At 41.2% G+C, this 23,223-nt stretch overlaps 1 protein-coding gene across 3 annotated transcripts in view; it reads right to left on the bottom strand.

Annotated features, from left to right (window-relative positions):
* The window catches only part of LOC146000070 (uncharacterized), an 86,063-nt gene that overhangs the window by 22,067 nt on the left and 40,773 nt on the right, over positions 1-23,223 (bottom strand). For all 3 annotated transcript variants that reach the window (XM_083137397.1, XM_083137396.1, XM_083137398.1), the window contains exon 11: positions 5,026-5,636. In XM_083137397.1, coding sequence (XP_082993523.1) covers positions 5,026-5,636 — 611 coding nt within the window. The remainder of the gene's footprint in view (positions 1-5,025; positions 5,637-23,223) is intronic.

Here is a 23,223-nt window from a genome sequence, read left to right on the forward strand (position 1 = left end):
TTCCATTATTTTCCCCTTTTTGTTCTTTTCCGATTTTTGTTAATTTTCACTTTATTTTGTTCCTATTATTCCTTTTTGCGGTTCCATGTTATCTCATCTAAGGTTCCACTTAGCTGCAAGTGCAATTTCAAACATTCTTTGTTAAGTTTATTCACCATTCCATAGGCCTCCCTGATGAAGAAGGGGACAGTAGGAAATCCAAAACGTTGCTCAACCAACATAGAACTACTCGCTAAACGTAAGTAAGCATTTTTAGTGTTTTTTAAAAGTTTTTTTAAAAAAAGACATTATTTAGTCACTGAACTGTATATATAAGTGGCAAGCTTGCTCCAATGCTGATCTGCCAAGAAAAGTAAAGCCACTTCTCCGATTAGTTCTTTCTGGGAAGGGACTAAAGTTCTATAGTCGCAACAAGCAACTTATTATATGAGGGCCATTTTTCTTCTAGTGGCAACATTCTTGTTATACGCTTGTCAGTTGTCGCTGGGATGAAAGACGATTGGGTCTTGTACTACGGATCGTGTGTAGGTGTTTGGTGCTGAATAGTACTGTTATGTGGTAGTTAGAAGACATTAAAGTGATGTGTGTGTATAATACCACCCTGAACAATGTTCACGTGTGAAGAACAGTAAATATTCATCAAATTTCAGGTTGCACGTGGAAGGAATGTATGGCAAATTCACAAGGTCTTACGCGAGGCATGTGGGGACCATGCTTTACCATATTGTACAGTTGCCAGATGGGCCAAAGCATTTGAAAGTGGCCATGAATCAGCCCTGCTCTTAGGTGCAAAAGACAGCATCTCCTGCAATCAGGACCCATCATTCTCCACGATAACGCAAGATATCATACAGCACAAGTTGTGCAGAACATACTGCAACAATGGGGTTGAGAGGTGTTGGAAGTCCATTCGACTTTGATTTGTTTCCCCAAGATTAAGGAACCACTGAGGAGCAAACTCTTTCCAGACATCCCGAGCATCATTTTAGCCACAGGGCGGTCTCTGTGCACACTGGCATGAACAGAAGCTATCAATGACATCCAACGACTGCCAGATGTTTGGAAACATGTTCATGCAGCAGCAGGAGATTACATGAAGGATTGTAAATATCTTCTTTCATGTCTCTTTCTCATACATGTTGCCACTACAAGGAAAATGGCCCTTGTATATATTTGTAGTTTGTCTTAATGATGGAGTGATATGTAAACTTGAGTTGCTTCATAATGCTTCCCAATGCCTTTCTGCAAGCTTTATTGAACAATCATTTGTACTAATAAATAGTGCCACATATGAAAATTCATTTTCTGCATGGGCTAGTGTGAATGGCTTCACTTTTGCCCTTTAAACTTTTGCCCTTTGTCTCGATTGAGACGCTCTCATGTAACCCTCGGGGGGCCTGATCGTCTCGATTGACATGCTCTGTCAAGGTCGTAGTTTTTACGTTATAACTTTTTTATTTTTGGCTAGAATATCAATTTTCTTTCTCATATTGTTGTTAACATATGTATTTAACAGAAATGATTGTTGCGTGTTTTTTCTTTTCATGAAAATGGCGGGAAAAAGGCAACTTCTCTTTTGAGTCTTTTTTCAAGAAAAATATTTTGCCGACAAAGGAAGGCCGGCTTTGTTGTTCTAAAGCAATGAGTTTCCCTCACACCTGGAAACTGCATTGGAAGGATGCTTCTATATCGGTACCCGAGGTCAAAAGGAATGTTTTCCATGAGGGAGCAAGCGGGGGTTGGAAGTTGGTGGAGGGGGAAGAGGGGTTGTTGAAACAGAGTCGTAATAATGTCAAAAAAAAAATGATTTTTTGGGGGATTCCCCTTTCCCCCTACGTATATACACCGAATGTGCATAAATTTTATATAGTCTGAATCTGTGAATCATTCCGCTTACAATGGTATATCATTCATCTCTCTAGGGCAATTTGCCTCTGAGCTATAGTCAATTTAACCCTGCATTTAGCTGAAAACCGAAGCTTGAGACACTGGTGCGCAGACCTTTCGTTTCAGGGGTACAACTCGCGTTACATTGGTCATATGATAATGATGCAAATATTTTTCTGTTTCTTACATGCCAGCGATAATTTATATGTGCATGTTGACCTTTTCATGTCCTCTTTTTGGAGGGGGCGGGGGGAAACCCCATTTCTTTTATTTAAAAAAATGATTTTTGGGGGATTCCCCCTTCCCCCCTCCATATATACACCGAATATGCATAAATTTTATATCGTCTGAATCTGTGATTCATTCCGCGCACAACGGTATATCATTCATCTCTCTAGGGCAATTAGCCTCTGATCTACAGTCATTTCAAGGTACCGCTGCATTTTGAAGCTTGAATCAGTGGCGTGCTGACCATTCCTTTTGGGGGTACAACTCACGTTACATTGGTCATGTGATAATAATGCAAATATTTTTGTGTTCCTTACATGACAGCGATAATTTCCATGTGCATGTTGACACTGTCATGTACTTTTTTCTTGGGAGGAGGGAGGAATCCCCATTCCCGAAATTTTGAGTATTCCCTTCCCTTCCCCCCACCACATATATGCCAAATTTGCATAAATTTTATATAGTCTGAATCTCTGGTTCATTCCGTGTACAACGGTATATTACTCATCTCTCTTGGGCAATTAGCCTTCAATCTACACTCATTTAATTGAAATGCATTTTGCTCAAAATCGGCTCGGGCATCAAGGGGGTTACATGTGAAAATGGCCTTGGGCTCCAAAAGGTTAAAGCAGTCTATACAGTTCAATGGCACATGCAGAATCCTCAATATTAATCAACCTTTACTAAGAATCTTAAACATACAGTGATGCCATTATTTCAATCTTAAAGCTCATGATGTATGAATATAAGTGAGGTACCCCTTGTTAATGTTTTCTAATAAATTATAGTTTGTTTTTGTTAAATAATAAGTCGTAACAATATGTTTGCCACCATAGCCTAAGCGTTTCTTTCCCTCTGATCTGGCGTAACTACTATTGGATTAAAAATTATGGATACTCAAGTTTGGATTAGCTTATTTAGCAAAATTTAGTTTATTCAATTCTGCATTAATTTATGGTAATTTTTTTTTCAAGGATGCTTTATATTTTATATTGTTGTAAGAAAAAATGCCAGTTTCTTAGAGTTTTGCAAACGAGCGCTCTCTTTCAAATTCTATAAGGGCCTCCCTGATGGCGCAGTGGTATCGTCCTTGTCTTGTAATCAAGGGGTCCTGGGTTCGATACCCAGTGGAGGCACATAGTGGTTCGAATCCCACTTTAAACTGTTGGTCCAGTCCCAATTAGCCTTAATGTGCATAAAGTGGACTTAAAACACCAACTCAATCAATCAATCAAATTCTATAAATAAAAAATAAGTGGTCAGATTGTGATCTTTTAATTCACATTGCAAAATAGATTTTTTCCAGATTTTTATTCAATGGAGTAAAGATGTGTGTTGAACATGGCAACAATGCACATGCTGACAGCCTGCAGTTTTCACACTATGTGTAGTGTTCCCACGTTCCACGTACATCTTTACTGCATTGAATAAAAATCTGTTTCGCAATGTGAATTGACAATGTTAATGGTTTTTATAAACACATGCAAAGAACTTCAAAACAAGTCCAATAGTGTATTTGTATGTAGGACTATCCAACACTAAGAAAAAGTTGTTTCACAAAATAGATAAGAACGGTTCTTAGTCAATTAAAAATCTGAAAATTAAGAATTGTGTATAACACATTTCAACAGGCACCATATCAAAATTTCACAACGATCAGACTACCTGTTTTTTATTTATAGAATTTCAAAGAGAGTGATCGTTTGCAAAACTACGTGGATGGATCAGAAAAAAAGGTTACAACTAGCATTCAGTGAATGCACAAAATAGGAGATAAGTAATTTGTTTACCCAGAGGTGTAACAGATGGTGTCATATATGCATGGCGAGTTTCGACAATTTTACGCTTACAGTCAGTGGCGTAGTAGCCGATGCAATGGCAAGATGTTTGCAGAATTGGTCTGCTGTGGAAGTGCAAAGTGTCATATGCTTCTTGTGGGTGAGGAATGTTCCTGTTCCTATCTATCATGAACTTGTGGAAGTGTATCGGGAAAGTGTGTCGACAACATGTGAAATGGTGTAGATCATTTGACTCTGGAAGGGAGGATGTGGCAAGCTGCCATAGTGTTCACAGTGGACGTCCAAGTTCGGCAACAACGGACGTGAATACGGCACAGTGGACGAAATGATTCAGAATGACCAACGGGTAAGTCTGCATACATACATCCCGGACTTGGCCCCCAGTGGTGATTTTTTTTCTTTTTCCCCAGCTGAAAGTGCACTTGTCTGGAACACGGTTCTCGTCCGACGATGACGTTTAGGCAGCTGACACGAAGTGGTTCTATGAGCAGGGACATGATTTCTATTAAGACGGTATCAACAAGTTGGCCCAGAAGTCTGATAAATGTCTCAATCACCTTGGCGATTGCATGGAAAAATGATGTGTGTGTAGCCTTCTTAGAATACATCATCATTTCATACCAGGTCACACTGTGTTTTTTCATTTGTTGTTGTTGTAACCTTTCTTTCTGATCCATCATGTAGTTTTGCAAACGATCACTTTGAAATTGTATAAATGAAAACAGGTAGTCTGATCATTATGAAATTGTAATATGATGCCGATTGAGAATAGAAGGCATACTCAAAACAAAATTTGGTTACCATAGATTAATGCAGAATTGAATAAGTTAAATTTTGATGTTAATTTTTAATTGGAGTCCAAAGTTGAGTATCCATAATTTTTAATGCAATAGTAAGCGAAAGAATGGCTTCACTTATGCACCTTAAAGCAGTCCTTCTAGTTATATATACTCAATAATGGTATTGCCACAGCAGAATCTGCTGCCTTTGACACACTACTGATGTTAATGGGGCCAAGTTTCTCCCAGCATAGAACTGTATATTACCTTATCATCTAGCACACACAGGAAATGTACTACATAGAAATTTAAGGTAAAAACTTTTACATTACCTGACTCCCAAAATTTCTGTTTTCCATTCCATAATATTGTCTTGGCTGTTCCATTTCATACAAGCAAGGCTTGTAACTTAGACAATCATTGTTCAATGGTAACGGCACAGTTGAGTTATTAAACAATTCACTTTCTTTCACAAGCTGAGGTGGAACATGATCAACACCATTGCAGGTCTGTGGATCAATGAAGTTTTCACTTAAAGTACAAGAGTATGGATGTTTTGATACACTACTGAATTCCTGTCTCACTGGATCGCTATGTCCACAAGAAGAAGATAAAGACTGAGATCCCTGGTACTCCATTTCAGGGACAGTATTTCTACACTGACCATTCAATGAATTATGTGGGAACACATGTTCCCTCCCTGCATGTGAATGGCAATTTCTACACTTGCACAGTTGACAATTTTGTCCATTTCCAGATGGCGGATAGGCAATGTCGAAGTCTAATTTCTTTAGGAACTGCAAAGGATTGAGATCTGTAACATCGTGAGTAGCAACTAGAATTCTGTTCAACGGATAATTAGAATCTTCTTGCACACTGCCACCATGAGGAAAGTTACTTTCACTTGCTTCCCTTAAATTGTTATTCCGTGGATCTTCACCACCTGAAATAATTTTAAATATTACTTAGGAATCTATAGAAATCAATGTCAAAGTATACACAAATACCTTTACTGGCATAACTTCCTGTAAAAAAATCATAACAACCTACAGATAAGTTTAAATAACAGATTTTTAGTCAACATTTCTATGAATAGAATGCAACTTACTTCCACAATTCTGTCATTTTGTTACCATTCTCATGAATATATATATTTGAATTGCATCATTCCTAGTGACGTGACTCAAATAGGTGTTCTCATGTTACCAACCAGGTTGTCGGTGTTGACTTCCATCATTTCGAGTACACAGATAGACCAAGTTTAAATTGAAATATGCATGGATGAGGGGGTGCAATTTAGACTGCATCATGTGATTGGTTTGCTCTGGACCCTGGTGTTTCAGTGGTGGATTTTATAGTTCTATGAAGAAGTGCATTCCAGATGCAACTGAGCTCGAGTCTCAAACGCATGTTGACGTTCATGCTTTCTTGGGCAATGGATATGGCTTCATTTACTCTTCTGTTCCAGTAACCAGCACATATGGCTATGATTTTAGTGTCTATGGTGATGCTGCGTTTTGCTAATTCTGACTTTTCTGGTTGAAACAGTATAATGTAACTCTGATGTTCCTTTTGTCTCATGTATTGTATCTCACATTCACGGGGAATGCAAAATACTCCTGGCATTTGAATGAGTGGAATATAAGTTTGGTCTTGAATGGTGGTCTACGGATGGTCTTGACCCCGAGCCTGTAAAGAATTCTGCTCAATTTCCTGAATGGCATAACAGTTGTAATAGGGTGTTTCTTTCCTGGGTGGCCCCAACAGACATTAATATTCATACTTCAGGTTTGTGCGACTTACTTTTATTTATTTATATATATATATATATATATATATATATATATATAATGGATAAAAGCAAGGAGGGCCAAAAGGGCTAAGTAAAAATCAAATAAGGTAAAAGGAAACACTCACCGGACAGTAAGAAAATTCAAAATTTTCGCTAATTTATAGCATCATCGGTGTGAGAAGAAACAGAAGACGGAACCGGAAGTTGGGGTCCTGCAGAGTTGCCAGGTCCCCATTGAAGAAGAAGCGGTGCGTAGAACGAAAAAAACACTGTTTCGTCACCAGGCTCGTCGTAAACTGTTAGTGTGTAGGATGAGTTGGGAGGGTGGGTGAGGGTTGGGCATTACTGGGTGGCCTTGTTCAGGCCAGGTGGAGTGGTTGCATTCATGGCCGATATATAGGCCCTCTCCCATCTTTTGCGAACAGAGGTGTTGGCTGGTTGGGGTAGGAGGTGGATGATCGCTACCCGGAAGCAGTCGTTGAAACTGATGTTGTGGTGGTTGGTGTGGACGGCGACAGTGAAGTCCAGTTTGTGGGTGGAGGAGCAGTGGTTATTGATGCGGAGGTTGAGGGCTGTTGATGTTTCCCCCAGGTAAAAATCACCACAGATGTTGCAGGTGAGGATGTAGATAAGGTTTGAGGCATGGCAGGTCCCTTTGGGATGGAGAGTAAATTTGCCAGTGGCCGTGTGCACCTGGAGGGTGTGAGAAGTGATGAGGATGGGACAGGTCTTGCACCTGGGTCGGTTGCATTTATGGGCAGGGGGGTGTTGGATGTGTGGTGAAGGAGTGTTGTGGACCAGGATGTTTTGGAGGTTAGGGGGGCGTTTGAAAACCACCCTGGGTTTGTCGGGAAATATGTTTTTGGTTTCGGGATCACTGAGGAGGATTGGGAGAAGAGAGTGCAGTGTGTGCCTGATTTTGTTGAGGTGGGGATGATATTGGGTGATGAGTGCAGGTGGGTTGGTGGCAGCAGGTTTCTTGGTGGTAGTGGTATGTGAGGCAGCTCGTGATATTTGCTTGGTGACCAGGATGGAGGGATATCCACGGTTAACCAGGGCCTGGTGTAGGCGGAGGTTATAATTCTGGCGGGAGGTGGGTGAAGTGTTCAGGCGCTGTCCCCTGAGGGCCAGAGAGAATGGAATTGCTTTTTTGGTGTGGAACGGGTGGGAGCTGGAGAAGTGTAGGTATTGCATGTGGTTGGTGGGTTTTATGTGGATGGAGGTAGTCAGGTGTCCTCCCTCGATGTGCACGTCCACATCCAGGAAGGTGATCTGGATGGGGGAGTGCGTCCAGGTGAATTTTAGGGAACGGAAGTGGTTAAGTTCGTCCAGGAAAGCTGACAAGGATGGTTCTCCATGTGTCCAGAGCATGAAGATGTCGTCGATGAAGCGGAGCCAGAGGAGGGGTTGGAGGGGTTGGGTAGCCAAAAACTCTTGCTCAAGTTGGCCCATGAAGAGGTTTGCATAGGATGGGGCCATTCTGGTACCCATGGCTGTACCTCGGATCTGTAGGAAATTTTGGTTTTCAAAGGTGAAGTTGTTACAAGTGAGGACAAGGTGGGCTAGGTGGGTCAGGAAGTTGGTGCTGGGGTTGTGAGGTTTGGGTCTGCTATTGAGATAGAATTCTATGGAGCGGAGGCCATGGGAGTGAGGTATGTTGGTGTAGAGGGAAGTGACATCAATGGTGGCAAGGATGGTATTTGGGGGCAATGGTGGGAGGGTGCTGATTTTCTGGAGGAAGTGGTTGGTGTCACGGAGGTAGGAGGTACCTTATTTGATTTATATATATATATATATATATATATAAATCAAATAAGGTAAAAGGAAACACTCACTGGACAGTAGGAAAATTCAAAATTTTCGCTAATTTATAGCATCATCGGTGTGAGAAGAAACAGAAGACGGAACCGGAAGTTGGGGTCCTGCAGAGTTGCCAGGTCCCCATTGAAGAAGAAGCGGTGCGTAGAACGAAAAAAACACTGTTTCGTCACCAGGCTCGTCGTGAACTGAGTGTGTGTAGGATGAGTTGGGAGGGAGGGCGGGAGGGTGGGTGAGGGTTGGGCATTACTGGGTGGCCTTGTTCAGGCCAGGTGGAGTGGTTGCACTCATGGCCGATATATAGGCCCTCTCCCATCTTTTGCGAACAGAGGTGTTGGCTGGTTGGGGTAGGAGGTGGATGATCGCTACCCGGAAGCAGTCGTTGAAACTGATGTTGTGGTGGTTGGTGTGGACGGCGACAGTGAAGTCCAGGTTGTGGGTGGAGGAGCGGTGGTTATTGATGCGGAGGTTGAGGGCCGTTGATGTTTCCCCCAGGTAAAAATCACCACAGATGTTGCAGGTGAGGATGTAGATAAGGTTTGAGGCATGGCAGGTCCCTTTGGGATGGAGGGTAAATTTGCCAGTGGCCGTGTGCACCTGGAGGGTGTGAGAAGTGATGAGGATGGGACAGGTCTTGCACCTGGGTCGGTTGCATTTATGGGCAGGGGGGTGTTGGATGTGTGGTGAAGGAGTGTTGTGGACCAGGATGTTTTGGAGGTTAGGGGGGCGTTTGAAAACCACCCTGGGTTTGTCGGGAAATATGTTTTTGGTTTTGGGATCACTGTGGAGGATTGGGAGAAGAGAGTGCAGTGTGTGCCTGATTTTGTTGAGGTGGGGATGATATTGGGTGATGAGTGCAGGTGGGTTGGTGGCAGCAGGTTTCTTGGTGGTAGTGGTATGTGAGGCAGCTCGTGATATTTGCTTGGTGACCAGGATGGAGGGATATCCACGGTTAACCAGGGCCTGGTGTAGGCGGAGGTTATAATTCTGGCGGGAGGTGGGTGAAGTGTTCAGGCGCTGTCCCCTGAGGGCCAGAGAGAATGGAATTGCTTTTTTGGTGTGGAACGGGTGGGAGCTGGAGAAGTGTAGGTATTGCATGTGGTTGGTGGGTTTTATGTGGATGGAGGTAGTCAGGTGTCCTCCCTCGATGTGCACGTCCACATCCAGGAAGGTGATCTGGTTGGGGGAGTGCGTCCAGGTGAATTTTAGGGAATGGAAGTGGTTAAGTTCGTTCAGGAAAGCTGACAAGGATGGTTCTCCATGTGTCCAGAGCATGAAGATGTCGTCGATGAAGCGGAGCCAGAGGAGGGGTTGGAGGGGTTGGGTAGCCAAAAACTCTTGCTCAAGTTGGCCCATGAAGAGGTTTGCATAGGATGGGGCCATTCTGGTACCCATGGCTGTACCTCGGATCTGTAGGAAATTTTGGTTTTCAAAGGTGAAGTTGTTACAAGTGAGGACAAGGTGGGCTAGGTGGGTCAGGAAGTTGGTGCTGGGGTTGTGAGGTTTGGGTCTGCTATTGAGATAGAATTCTATGGAGCGGAGGCCATGGGAGTGAGGTATGTTGGTGTAGAGGGAAGTGACATCAATGGTGGCAAGGATGGTATTTGGGGGCAATGGTGGGAGGGTGCTGATTTTCTGGAGGAAGTGGTAGGTGTCACGGATGTAGGAGGGCAGAGCTTTCACAAGAGGCTGGAGATGGGAGTCAACAAAGGCTGAGATTCGTTCTGTAGGTGAGTTATAGCTGGACACAATGGGTCTGCCAGGGTTGCCAGGTTTGTGGATTTTGGGCAATAGATAGAAGGTGGGGGTGCGGGGATTGTCGGGTATTAACATGGCAGTGGTATGAGCTGTTAGGCCTTCAGGTGGGCCGCGGGTGTGGATGAAGTCCCGGATTTTGGTGAGGTGTTCGGCGGATAGGTCAACTGTGGTGGGTTTGTAGGTGGAGGGGTCAGCCAGCTGGCGGTTGGCTTCCGCCAGGTAGTCTTGAGAGTTCAAGACCACCGTGGTGGACCCCTTGTCAGCTGGGAGGATTTTGATGTTGTGGTTGTTGCGGAGGTCTCTGAGAGCTTTCTGTTGGGGGGGATTGAGGTTAGGTTGGTTGTGAAAGTTATTTAAGAATGAGCTGTCAGAGGTGGTGGAAATGACGGCAGTGATGTATCTTTCCAAGGGGTTGTTGGTGGGCAGGGGGGTGGATCTTGGGAGGAGGGGGGGCTAAATTGAAGGAGGCTCGGGTGGGTTTCACTGGTAGTAGTTTGGAGTGAGGGATTTTTGGCCCAGAAATGTTGCCATCGGAGGCTGCGAGCAAATGTGTGTATGTCAAAAAGTAGGCGGAATTGGTTGGGGGGAGTTGTGGGGGAGAAGGTGAGGCCTTTGGATAAAACAGCTATTTCATCAGTGCTCAGTTTATGGCTGGATAAATTGAGTACAGTCTGGTTGTTTTTCAGTGGGTTAGGGTCATTGGTGGTCATGGATCTGGTAGGGGTGGGTTTGTCTGTGGACTGGTTGTTTCCCAAGGTGCGATGTATGGGAGTGCAGTTTTGGTTTTCAGGGGGGGTCTGTGGTGGTGTGGGAGGGGTGGGCAATGGTAGAGGGGGGTCGGGTAATAGCGGGCATGTTGGTGTGGGACTGAAATTGGGCGGCAGTGGAAGGGGAAGGGTGCAGCCAGTCTGAAAAGCTTGACGGCAGAGATTGGAGAGTTTTTGGAGGTGTTTAGTGTTAAGATCACTGGCAATGGAATGGGCGGTGTGCCAGAAGGAGTCTATTTTGTGATGGTGGTTACCTGGGGTCAGAAACAGGATTTTGGTAAGGGATTGAATAGAAATGGACAGTTCTCGGGCGCGATTTAGCTGGGATCGGTACATGGCGTGGGTCAGTTCAATAGCGAAATATCTCGCTAGTGGGAAAATCGTGGGTTTTATGCTTGGGGGCATGGCGGAAAACGGCAGTTTGGGTGTGAGGCTTTTGGGTGTTAGGCCTAATATCAAACATGAGTGCAGGAAGCGTGCATGGGACGTAGCTTTGGTGTAGGAAACAATAAGAGATCGCAGGCGGTTCAGTTGATAGGAGTTATACGTGAAAGGATTCATACCAAAAGTGGATAATAATGGATAAAAGCAAGGAGGGCCAAAAGGGCTAAGTAAAAATCAAATAAGGTAAAAGGAAACACTCACCGGACAGTAGGAAAATTCAAAATTTTCACTAATTTATAGCATCATCGGTGTGAGAAGAAACAGAAGACGGAACCGGAAGTTGGGGTCCTGTCGCAGAGCGCCAAAATGAGAAGAGGTATTGATGTGGATCGGTGTGGTCTAGCATGAAGTCGGCATTCCAAAACATCTCAGAGATGTTCTATGGAATTCAAATCAGGACTCTGAGCAAGCCAGTCCATTACTGGGACGTTGTTGTCGTCAAACCACTCCCCCACAAGCCCTGCAGTATGGGCAGGTGCTCAGTCATGTTGAAAGACACAATGGTCATCCCCGAACTGGTCTTCGACGGTAGGCAGCATGAAAGCTGAAAATGTCAACGTAAGCTTGTGCCGTGACATTGTCATGTAAAGCAACAAGGGGGCCAAGCCCCCTCCAGGAGAAACAAGTCTACACTGTAACCCGGCCACCTCCAAATTTCACTGTCGGGCACTATACAGGCTGTTAGATGACATTCACCAGGCATTCGCCACACCCACTCCCTACCATCGGATCGCCACATTGTGTACTGTGATTCATCACTCCATACAAAGGTTTTCCACTGTTCTATGGTCCAGTTTCAAAGCTCCTTGCACCACACGAGGAGACGTTTGGCATTTGTCTGTGTGATGTTTGACTTATGGGCAGCTGCTCGGCCATGGAAACCAAGTTGCCGCACCTTGCGCCAAACAGTAACGGTGCTTGGAGTAGATCCCGATGCAGTTCGGAATTCCTGTGTGATGGTGGCGATGGATGAATGACGATAATGCTGTACGACCCTCTTCAACACTCGATGGTCTCTGGAGGTCAACATGGAAGGTTGACCTGCATGCTTTTGGGTTGAACACATCCCTTCACTATAACATCGGAAACAGTGGACAGAGGGATGTTTAGGAGGGTGGAAATCTCACACACTGACTTCTTAAACAAGTGGCACCCAACCAACTGACCACGTTGAAAGTCTGTGAGTTCCTCAGACCATCCCATACTGCTGTCTCACACTGTATGCAGACTACTGAGTTTGCTGACTATGTGTTCCACGCGGTAGATGGCAGTACTGTGTTGCCCTCTATGATAAACACACGTTTCGCGGTGTGTCCGGATACTTTTGATTACATAGAGTATATATTCTTTCATATTTCTTAAAATTAAAAATACAAAGTTATTTATTACTTACGTAAAATGAGTATCTATTTTGTACACCAACAACGTTTCGGGAACCGTTGTTAACTTTTTCAGGTCCTATATATCAGCTATCCGAAAATTGCCATAGCCTCATCAATTCATACACTCTTCAGGAAAAGGAATTGGTACAATATGGTAAAGGTAAAATATTTGGAAAACGCTAAACCCTTTGATGGACCCATACTCACTGTTATTTGTTAAAATGATCACTATAAAACCTTCAGCTAAAAAACCTGTACAAGTTAAAACTTTTAAAAAAGAAAAGATGCCCTCTTATCACACTATTCCCATGCAGACTGCCTGTGCTTTCCTTATCGTATGCTTGAGGTTGTGGGCATGTCGACTCTCCCCTCCTCTAGTTGCCCCTGCATTTCTCCTCCTCGTTATGTCATTTCAAGATCAAAATCACGTATAACTTGGGCTTCGTGTATTACGTCATATTTTACCTTTACCATATTGTACCAATTCCTTTTCCTGATGAATGTATGAATTGATGAGGCTATGGCAATTTTCGGATAGCTGTTATATAGGACCTGAAGAAGAGAATAGTGGTTTCCGAAACGTCAGTGTACAAAATAGATACTCATTTTACGTAAGTAATAAATAATTTTGTAGAAATACGAAAGATTAATATTTTAAAAATAATTCAAACTAAAAAAAAAAACTCTTGACATCCATTTGAAAAAGTCTGTCAAAAGGCTTTCGGTACATCAAGTTCCATCGCTGTTGTTGTCTGGCTTGCAACATTGGAGTCTGTTAGTGTTGATTATAAGCATCTCCCCAATTGTCCTCATAATGCTGGTTCAGCAACAAAATAAACTTCCACTGGGGTTCAAACACCCAACTCTCACCCCAAAGTTGAGAATGCTAACCATTCAGCTACATAAGGTAAGGTAAAATTCCCCATGTACTTTGCACCATACCATGAGGCATATATTGGGAAGTTTCAAAGTTTATCTGGTCACTTGTAATACAAGGACTGTTCAAAAAGAAACCAAACTTTTATAAAATTGAGAAAATGGTAATATGTATTAACCACCTATTTGGAACTGTCTCCTCCACTGTGCACACATTGCTTCCAGCATTTCTTCCAGTTCTGAAATGCTGGCTGGAACTCCAGTTTTGGAATGGTTTGTAGGTCCGTAGCGAATTCTCCTTGATCTCGTTTATTGTCTGGAATATGTGACCTTTGAGGGTTGATTTCAGCTTGTTGAAGAGGAAGTAGTCTGGTGGTGCCAAATCAGTGGAGCAGGCCGGTTGTGGGACAAGTGTTTAGTGCTTTTCCAAAAACTCCCAGACAACGAGTGAGGAATGAGCATGTGCATTATAGTGATGAACCATCCAAGACTTCTTCTGCTGCATCTGTGGCCTATTGCGCTCCACCTTTTCCCGTAATTGTCACATGATGTTAACGTAGAATGCTGTATTCACTGTGGAACCATGCGACAAACTCCGAATGGACGATACCCTGACAGTTGAAGAACACGATCAACATCAATTTAACATGGAACCTACTCATTCCTCATTCTGAATGGAGGTTCGAGCTGATCTGAAATGTCTGTACTATTTGTAACACTATGTTCGACTGAAATATTCCTTGCCATAGGCTTCATGTGACATGTGTACGTCTCTTTGAAAGTTTCCCGCAATTTCACACATACTCGTTGCTCTTTCAGTTCCTTCATGGTAGGGCACCTAAAAATCGCCGCGGGCACTCAACACAATATACTGCATTACTGTGGTTAGCAACAACTTTTTGGTTGATTGATTGAGTTGTTTTAAATCCATTGTATGCACAGTAAGGCTAATTGAGACTGGGAATACAGTTTAAAGTGCAAACCGAACCACTATATGGCTCCACCAGGTATTGAACCCGGGACCCCTAGATGACAAGGTGACGATTTTATCACTGTGCCATCGGGGAGGCCCACCACCACTGTTGGTTCTCTTCAACAAATGTATATAAAAACGTTACAAAAGAGTTTGGTTTCTTTTCTAACAGGCCTTGTACTAATGAGTTCAATATATCATTCACATTCTGTCTCAAATGTTTTACATTTTTTAACAGATCAGACAGCTACTGCTTATTTGCTTCAGTAAATTATTTGTATTAGTAGCATCTCTAAATTATACGAAGAGTAATCTAAAAATAAGTTTCGCATTGTGGGAGGTGATGTATGAATGGAGAAAACAATGCCATCAACAGTTACAGGTAATTGACTGCCTTCAATGTACCATGCGTACGTTGTGCACATGCAGGAGCAGGTGGAAGTTTGCAAATACTGTAGAGTGTGCATGCATTTTCATGGCAGGAGTTGTCATGATGAACACACACATGTTAAAGGCATGGTTGAAAGATGAAAAGGGTTCTGTTGCTGGACTTTCTTCATGGTGGAATGATGAATGCCGACAGGCACTGCATCACATCAATATATTCATTGATGACAATGTAAGACCTCTCACACAGTGGTGACAACAGCTCATCTGGCATAGTTTTATTGCAAAGGTCACGAACTGTGGTTCCTAATGTTCTAACCTGGCAGCCATTAATTAAATCCAATTTCAAATATATATTTTCCAGCATTTTCCACATCTTCCCAGCTTTGATAATAATTCTCGCTGCACACCATTACAGCAACAATGACGTGAAATATGTCATTAGGAAATTTGGTCAGGGAGCAGACTATTATGAGAGGGCCTTCTAGAATCCTGTACACTGGTACGACAACTGCCTTGGACCTCGGTGAGGATTGCGATGAAAACAGATCTGTCTTTATTCTCAGGTCCTTGATTAATTTTGTCACCAGAATGAGCATTCCTCATGCTACCAAACTACAAAATTTGTCTTAGGACTACCTCTCATACTAAAACCATGTTTGAACTGGCACCAATCCCAGTTTTAGTGGCATCATTATGTCCAAATATCTGTGTAAGTGGAAATCTGTAAAAGCATGAGCACTGATGTCAGATTGATTGATTAAGTTGGTGTTTTAAGTCCACCTTATGCACAGCGAGTCTAAAGTGGGATCTGAACCACTATGTGCCTCCACTGGATATTGAACCCGAGAACCCTTGATTACAAGGCGACGATGCTACCACTGCGCCATCGGGGAGGCCCTCACTGATGTCAAAATCAAAAAAAAGTATCAGGGCTCAGCTCTAACTAAAACTATTCAAACTTCATTATTTATTACCACTTTGTTTTTTCAAGCCCCATGATATTGTAACTAGCACAGGTTTGAAGTAAGACTATAAGCTTTCCTGGTGACGAATGATGAACAGATTCTCTCGGGCTATCAACCAGGTGAGTTGTGAAAATGATTCCAAGTTTTCGAGAGCTAACGCCACTCTCATCTTCAGGGTAGAAGTGCAGTTCTGACCGTCAACTCGGTGTATATACGTTCGTGGAGGGGAGATCCTGGTGAAGATGGCGGATCAATCGAGTGGCGTGTCTGCTGCGTGCACGTTTCTGGTTAACTAACGCTAACCAGGCTGGGTCCAGTTCGAGCCCCATATCACAATTAAGATTGTCTTTTTCTTAATGAATGGCTATTGCTTCCTTGATAATATGGTCCCAGTAGTTAGAAGTTTTGGCTATGATTTCTGTGTTGCTGAAATCTGGTCTATGTCCCTCGTTGATTGAATATTCTGCTAGTCCCGACTTTTCAGGGTGGAAATACTTGATGGAGCTTTTGATGTTCTTTACAGTGCTGTTCTATTGTCCTACCCGTTTGCCCAATGTATGCTTTCCCACATTTGCAGGTAATACGGTAGACTCCCAGTGTTTTGAGTCCTAACTCATCCTTGGAGTTGCGTAGTAGGCTTCGGAGGTGGTTTGTGAATGTTTTTTATGTTATGTTTCTTTAGAACTCAGCTGATAACTCCGGAGAGATTTCCGGTGTAAGGAAGGATGGCTATCTTCTGGTCAGCTTTGTCCATGTCCCCTGGTGTGTCTGGATTCCCCGATGTGTCAAGATTCCCTGGTGTGCTGGTCTTCTTGGACAGTACTCATTTTAATGTCATGTTGATGTTGTGTTCCGAGTACCCGTTCTGTTTGAAAGCTGTGCAAAGATGTTGTATTTCTTCTGATAGATGCTCCGCGTTGCTGATGGAGATGGCCCGGTGAAATAAAGTAGAGGGAACTGTAGCTCGTTAAGATGGGTGGTGAAAACTGTTGGCACTGAGATATAGATCGGTGTGAGTCGGTTTCCGGTATATACTCGAGTCGGTTTCTGCTATACACTGTGTCCAAATGATCCGTCTGGCTTGCGTCTGTTGAGAATATCCAGGAACGGCAGGCTGTTGTTCTTCTCAATCTCCATGGTGAACTTTATATTTGGGTGTTGATTGTTTAGATGTTCTAGGAATGGCTGAAGAGTTTCTTTACCGTGCGGCCAGACGACGAAGGTGTCGTTGACGTATTTGTAGGTGGTGGGTTTCAACGAAGCTGTGTGCAGCGCTTCGTGTTCAAAGTTCTCCATGAAAAAAATGGCTATGGCAAGTCAGAGTGGGTAGCCCATTGCCACACCGTCGGTTTGTTCGTAGTACTGTCCACCGTAGCTGAAGTAGGTAGACGTCAGTGTGTGCTTGAACAGACTGATGATTTCTGGTGTGAAGTAGCATTCTAGTAGTTAAGTGAATCTTGAAGTGGCACCTTGGTAAAGAGTGACACTACGCCGAAGGTGACTAGGATGTCATTTGATGATGGCTTGAGAAAAAAAAAGTGGAATGTACGTCCATTTCAATAGAAACTTTATAAACTGCCAAATTCACATTACGTGACACATGTTATTTCATATGTATGAAAAACATCGTTATGATGCATCATTACACACACACAAATATTTGATTGCAACAATAAACATTTTTGGAGTTAGATATTTGTGAAAAATGAACACTACCTTCCAAATATTCTGCATAAACATGTCTTTGGATTACTTAAAGGCCCAAGGATCTTTTACTAACTTGTAAAATTATGCATAGATTCCTTCATTAAACCAAACCATATGGTCATGTCAAGATGAAGAGGAAATGTACTAAATTATAATAATTATAGTGATGTGAACCTACACTTTAATATAAATATGTAAGTTAATTACTTAACAAATAAAAACATATTCATCTTCATGATGGATGCGGTAAACGTGGTTTAAAATTACTTACATGAAATTTAGAAAATTTCGCTCATCCGCGTTGAATAACTTAATGGTTAAATCCAATAAATTACGAAAATCCACCGTCTTCATTCACAAAAGGGTACAGCGTTTGAAGCGGAGATGGTACCGCGTCACTGCTTTGTTTGTTCCCGGGTGGCGGTATTTGCAATTTCTCCTGATCAGCAGCGCTTGCGTGCGTATCCTGGTTTGCTTAGTCTGCTTCTTGTTGTCTGGTGGTGGTTGGGGGACTGGGCTGTGCTGCTCAGCAAGGTGCAGTTCCTGTTCCCTGCTTGGCTGGAAGGGGGTCGAGTATCTTTTCTTTTCCAGGTCAGGGATCTTTCTGAGGATGAGGTGCCAAGTCAGGTGTGCCTGTCCATTGTCCAGGTTCAGTGCTGGTTTCTGTTGGATGATAGCATGGGTTTCTTTGACAGTGTTTTCTATGACAGAGCCGGTTGGGTGAAGTATGGATATGGAGGAGATGGTGTGGTTAGTGGAGTGGAGGTGTTGAGAAAGGCCTGATTTTCATGTGTCTTTTTTGGTATCTTTTACGTGGTCATTAATCCGTTCTTGGACAGTGAGGATGGTTCTGCCAATGTAGGTGTTGTGGCATTGGCATGTGGCCTTTTAGACACCAGGGGATGCAAGTTTGGGTATGTAGTATCTCTTGAATTTGGGTAGTGCTCTTCCGATTTGGGATATAGGTTTGTGTGCCACTCGGATATTGGAAAGTTTGAGAGCCTCGGCAAATTTGCCAGATGTGGTGGGATGGTATGGAAAAGCGATCCATTTGGGTTTGGGTTATCTCTGTCTCTTGGGTGTCTGAGCTGGGCTTCTGTTTTTGCACACCACATGGATAGCTGGTGCTCGGTGTAACCGTTGTTTAGTCCTATTTCAGTTATGCATGCTATTTCATCATGGAGGTTATCTTCTGTGCAGATGTGTGTGAAGGCTCTTCTGTAAAAGTTCATCCATACTCCAGCTTTCTGTTTTGGTGGGTGGTTGGAATTTGCATGGATGTACTGAGTACCCGAACCTGGTTTCCTGTATACGGATGTGATGAATTTGTCTTGGTTTCGTCGGATGCTGAGGTTGAGAAAGTTGAGGTGGCCATTTTGTTCCCTTTCAACAGTGAAGTTTATGTTAGGGTGTATGTTGTTGATGGCAGTTAGGAGATGGTTTAAGTCCTTTTCCTGTTTGTAAATGACTAGGGTGTCATCGGCATATCTTCTGTATCTTATATGAGCAAACTCTGGTTGGGTGAGTATTGACTTCTCAGCCACATGCGGGGCCTCCCCAATGGTGCAGTGGTAGCATCTTCGCCTTGCAATCAAGGGGTCCTGGGTTCGATACCCGGTGGAGGCACAACCCATACAGCACACAAAGTTTCAGACATATTTCAGAAATATTACAATCTTTCATTAATGTTTCTAACATGCTGGTTTCGCGTTGACATTACAGAAAGCATCACATGAAGTCCCAGTTTTGTTTCTGAAACATTGCAATGTTATAGTTTCATTGTCTAGTTTCTGCAACGTCTCATTTTTCTTACATCTCTGAGAAATGTTTCAGAGACATTTCCGCAACGTTGGAATCGGTCATCATGCATGCGTGGCGGCCATCCGGGACATTTTCTGCGGCGGCCATGTTGTTACCTTCAACGCTGACCAGGAGTCGTGCACATCTTATGAAGAATAATGTTGTTTATTGCGTGGTAAGTTGAATATTATTAATGCCAAAGTGTGTTTAATTGTGTTATACTTATACACACAATATATTTAATCCGTGTTGTATAACGTGTGTGAAAAAGTGAGTGGAAACAAGGCAGTTTAAGCCAGTGTTTAAAGAAGTATTTTGTTTTGTTTGTTTAATTAAAATATGTGGACGTAAAGAAGCACTGAACTTCTCCACTTCATGAAACTATAATCGCGAGAAATAAGTTGTCTGCGTTGTGTGTAGTGAAAAAGTGAATGGTCGAGATGCAAAGTATTTCCCTGCATGTTTTTACTGTTAAAAATAGCTATATAGTTACGTCTGTGAAGTGCGCCACATTTTCTCGTTTACGGTATATGACCCCACCCCCCGTAAATTTTGCACAAAGTTTGTACTCTTTTTTTTAAAAAAATGTTGTTTCTCACTTCCCTGTGCGTAGTGAAGAGGCGTAGAATACCACGTAAGTTGTTACGTTCAGAGCCTCTATCTAATACAAATTACGAATCAACTGATTTGTTCTGTGACATCGTTACGTAATGTAAGTCTACGGCAGCACCACAGCCCCCGTCATACTTGTTAGATCAGCTCTCGATTGGTTGCACAAGCTATCAAGAATAAAATTATCCTATGAAAAAACCTTTAATAATAGCTCAAATGAACATAGCAGTCATAATCAAAATTCTGTTTACAATGAAGTGCAATTATAAACAAAACAAACATGATGCTGGCTTAAAAAAAACAACACAGCCCTCTGAAAGTGACAGTATGCCATGACTACTAGTAGTGTCACAGTGCCATGACTAGACAGTGTATATTATAAAAGAATGACTAGCTATGCCAGGCTATCAAGCTAGTGTTTATATAAGTATTTTGACCTGTCTCATTATCCACTATAATGTGAGAAATTCTTGTGATGAAATACATGTAAAATCAGAAGAGATTTTGTTGTATACTTTCATCTTTTCATGCTGCTTATCAGGTCAGGTAGATAATATGCAAAGCTAGCTTTTCCTATATTTCCAGCCATCAATCACCACATGGGTAATTTTTTGTGTGACAAAACTAAATTCCTAATTATATTTCTCTCTTAATCACTTATTAGGTTACTCACTTATGTTAATAATCTCTCTCTTTCTCTCTCATGTAGTCTTGTATAGTTTTGTTTCTCATGAGGCTTGTGATGCCCTCCATATACTATATTTATAATTAGGTAGGTAGAATTATAGATTATTGACAAGAATAAAATAAAAGGTTAAAATGTAATTATGATGCTGCACGATTGCACAAGTTGCAGATGTTGTATTTAACTTGACATGCTAAAAGAAAGATGAAACATGATTTTTTTTTCTACGGAATGCCGAGGAATTTTTAAAAAAGTAGATGGAAACACTGATTTTCACTAATATTAACGATTTGGATGTTACATGACATATTGAGCATTCACTAAAAACCTTTATGCTAGTTCTGAGCAAATAATATGAAGTAAAAGCAATTTTTCTTGCCAAAATTCAATCTATTTTACGGCATTCTTCGAGGTTACATTTATAAAAAAACTGATTGGTGCTGACATGAAGAATGTAAATTCTTGATGTTGCTTTGCAATTTTCTTCAAGGCTATGATGTTTATGACTCCCACAGTTAGTTTTTATGCAGATTTAGCAGTAATTGAGTATTTAATGGCTGATTTAAGATTAGTTTATTTCGCAAGAATGATCATTTTTTGACAAAATTTGGATTTCAAGTTACAGTAATTCAAAACTATGAAACAATACAAATTTAATATACTAGATTTGGGTCATTTGTGGTTCAATTGTTCAATTGTTAAGTTTGAAGAGGTAAAAAATTGGTAATATTTAGTTGTTTTTATGCTAAAAATCCATTCAATCATCATTTCTTTGTAATTAGGTAGGTAGAATTATGGATTATTGACAAATAAAATAAAAGGTTAAAATCAAATTATGATACTGCACGATTGCACAAGTTGCAGATGTTGTATTTAACTTGACATGCTAAAAGAAAGATGAAACATGATTTTTTTTTCTGCGGAATGCCGAGGAATTTTTAAAAAGTAGATGGAAACACTGATTTTCACTAATATTAACGATTTGGATGTTACATGACATATTGAGCATTCACTAAAAACCTTTATGCTAGTTCTGAGCAAATAATATGAAGTAAAAGCAATTTTTCTTGCCAAAATTCAATCTGTTTTACAGCATTCTCCGAGGTTACATTTATAAAAAAACTGATTGGTGCTGACATGAAGAATGTAAATTCTTGATGTTGCTTTGCAATTTTCTTCAAGGCTATGATGTTTATGACTCCCACAGTTAGTTTTTATGCAGATTTAGCAGTAATTGAGTATTTAATGGCTGATTTAAGATTAGTTTATTTCGCAAGAATGATCATTTTTTGACAAAATTTGGATTTCAAGTTACAGTAATTCAAAACTATGAAACAATACAAGTTTAATATACTAGATTTGGGTCATTTGTGGTTCAATTGTTATTATTAAGTTTGAAGAGGTAAAAAATTGGTAATATTTAGTTGTTTTTATGCTAAAAATCCATTCAATCATCATTTCTTTGTAATTAGGTAGGTAAAATTATGGATTATTGACAGAAATAAAATAAAAGGTTAAAATCAAATTATGATACTGGATGATTGCACAAGTTGCAGATGTTGTATTTAACTTGGCATGTTAAAAGAAAGATGAAGCATGAAATTTTTTCTCGAGGAGTTTTCTAAAGAAGTAGATGGAAACACTGATTTTCACTAATATTAACGACTTGGATGTTACATAACATATTGAGCATTCACAAAAATCTTTATGCTAGTTCTGAGCAAATAATATGAAGTAAAAGCAATTTTTCTTGCCAAAATTCAATCTGTTTTACGGCATTCTCCGAGGGGACCTTTATAAAAAAACTGATTGGTGCTGACATGAAGAATGTAAATTCTTGATGTTGCTTTGCAGTTTTCTTCAAGGCTAAGATGTGTATTTTACTTGTGCAAAATATTGTTTTTTGAAATGAAAATTCTGACCAGAATTGATATTGACATTATTTCCTTTCAGGAAAAAATGAATGTTACTGCACTCCAACAAGAAGTTATAGCGGAGAACCTGCAATGAAATACTTCTTAACAGAACAGAAGCAATTGTATTTTGACAAATTTAGAAAAATAAAGAATATATTTTATGAAATAATATTATTTTTACGTATAATAATTTTTCTTTGATGTGATGCATGTCCAATTTTTAGAGTTCAATGTGACATGGATAGTGTCTGATCACTCGCTGGTGTAAAAAAATGTATCAAAGAATGCTTATTTATATTTATTTGGTTCTTTGAATTGACGTTTTAAGTCCACTTTATGCATAAATAGGGTAATCGGGACTGGACCTACAATTCAAAATGGGATCCGTATCACTGTAATGTGCTTCTACCAGAGTTTCGAACCAGAAATCCCTTCATTACAGGGAGCTTAATTCAATTTCTCAGTGTATTCTGAAACTGACCAACCCATCCTAACCACTATAACAACATTGAAAGTCAAACATGGGTGAAATATAAATTATTAAAAAAATAATAGAAATGAGAACATATAATTATATCTTTGAAGTAATAATTCAAAGGAAATTGCTCACAAGTAACATGAAGAGAATTAATTTCTCTAACTAGT

Source organism: Lepisma saccharinum, chromosome 16 (genome assembly GCF_977018435.1).
Source record: "Lepisma saccharinum chromosome 16, izLepSacc3.1, whole genome shotgun sequence".
Lineage (NCBI taxonomy): Eukaryota > Metazoa > Arthropoda > Insecta > Zygentoma > Lepismatidae > Lepisma > Lepisma saccharinum.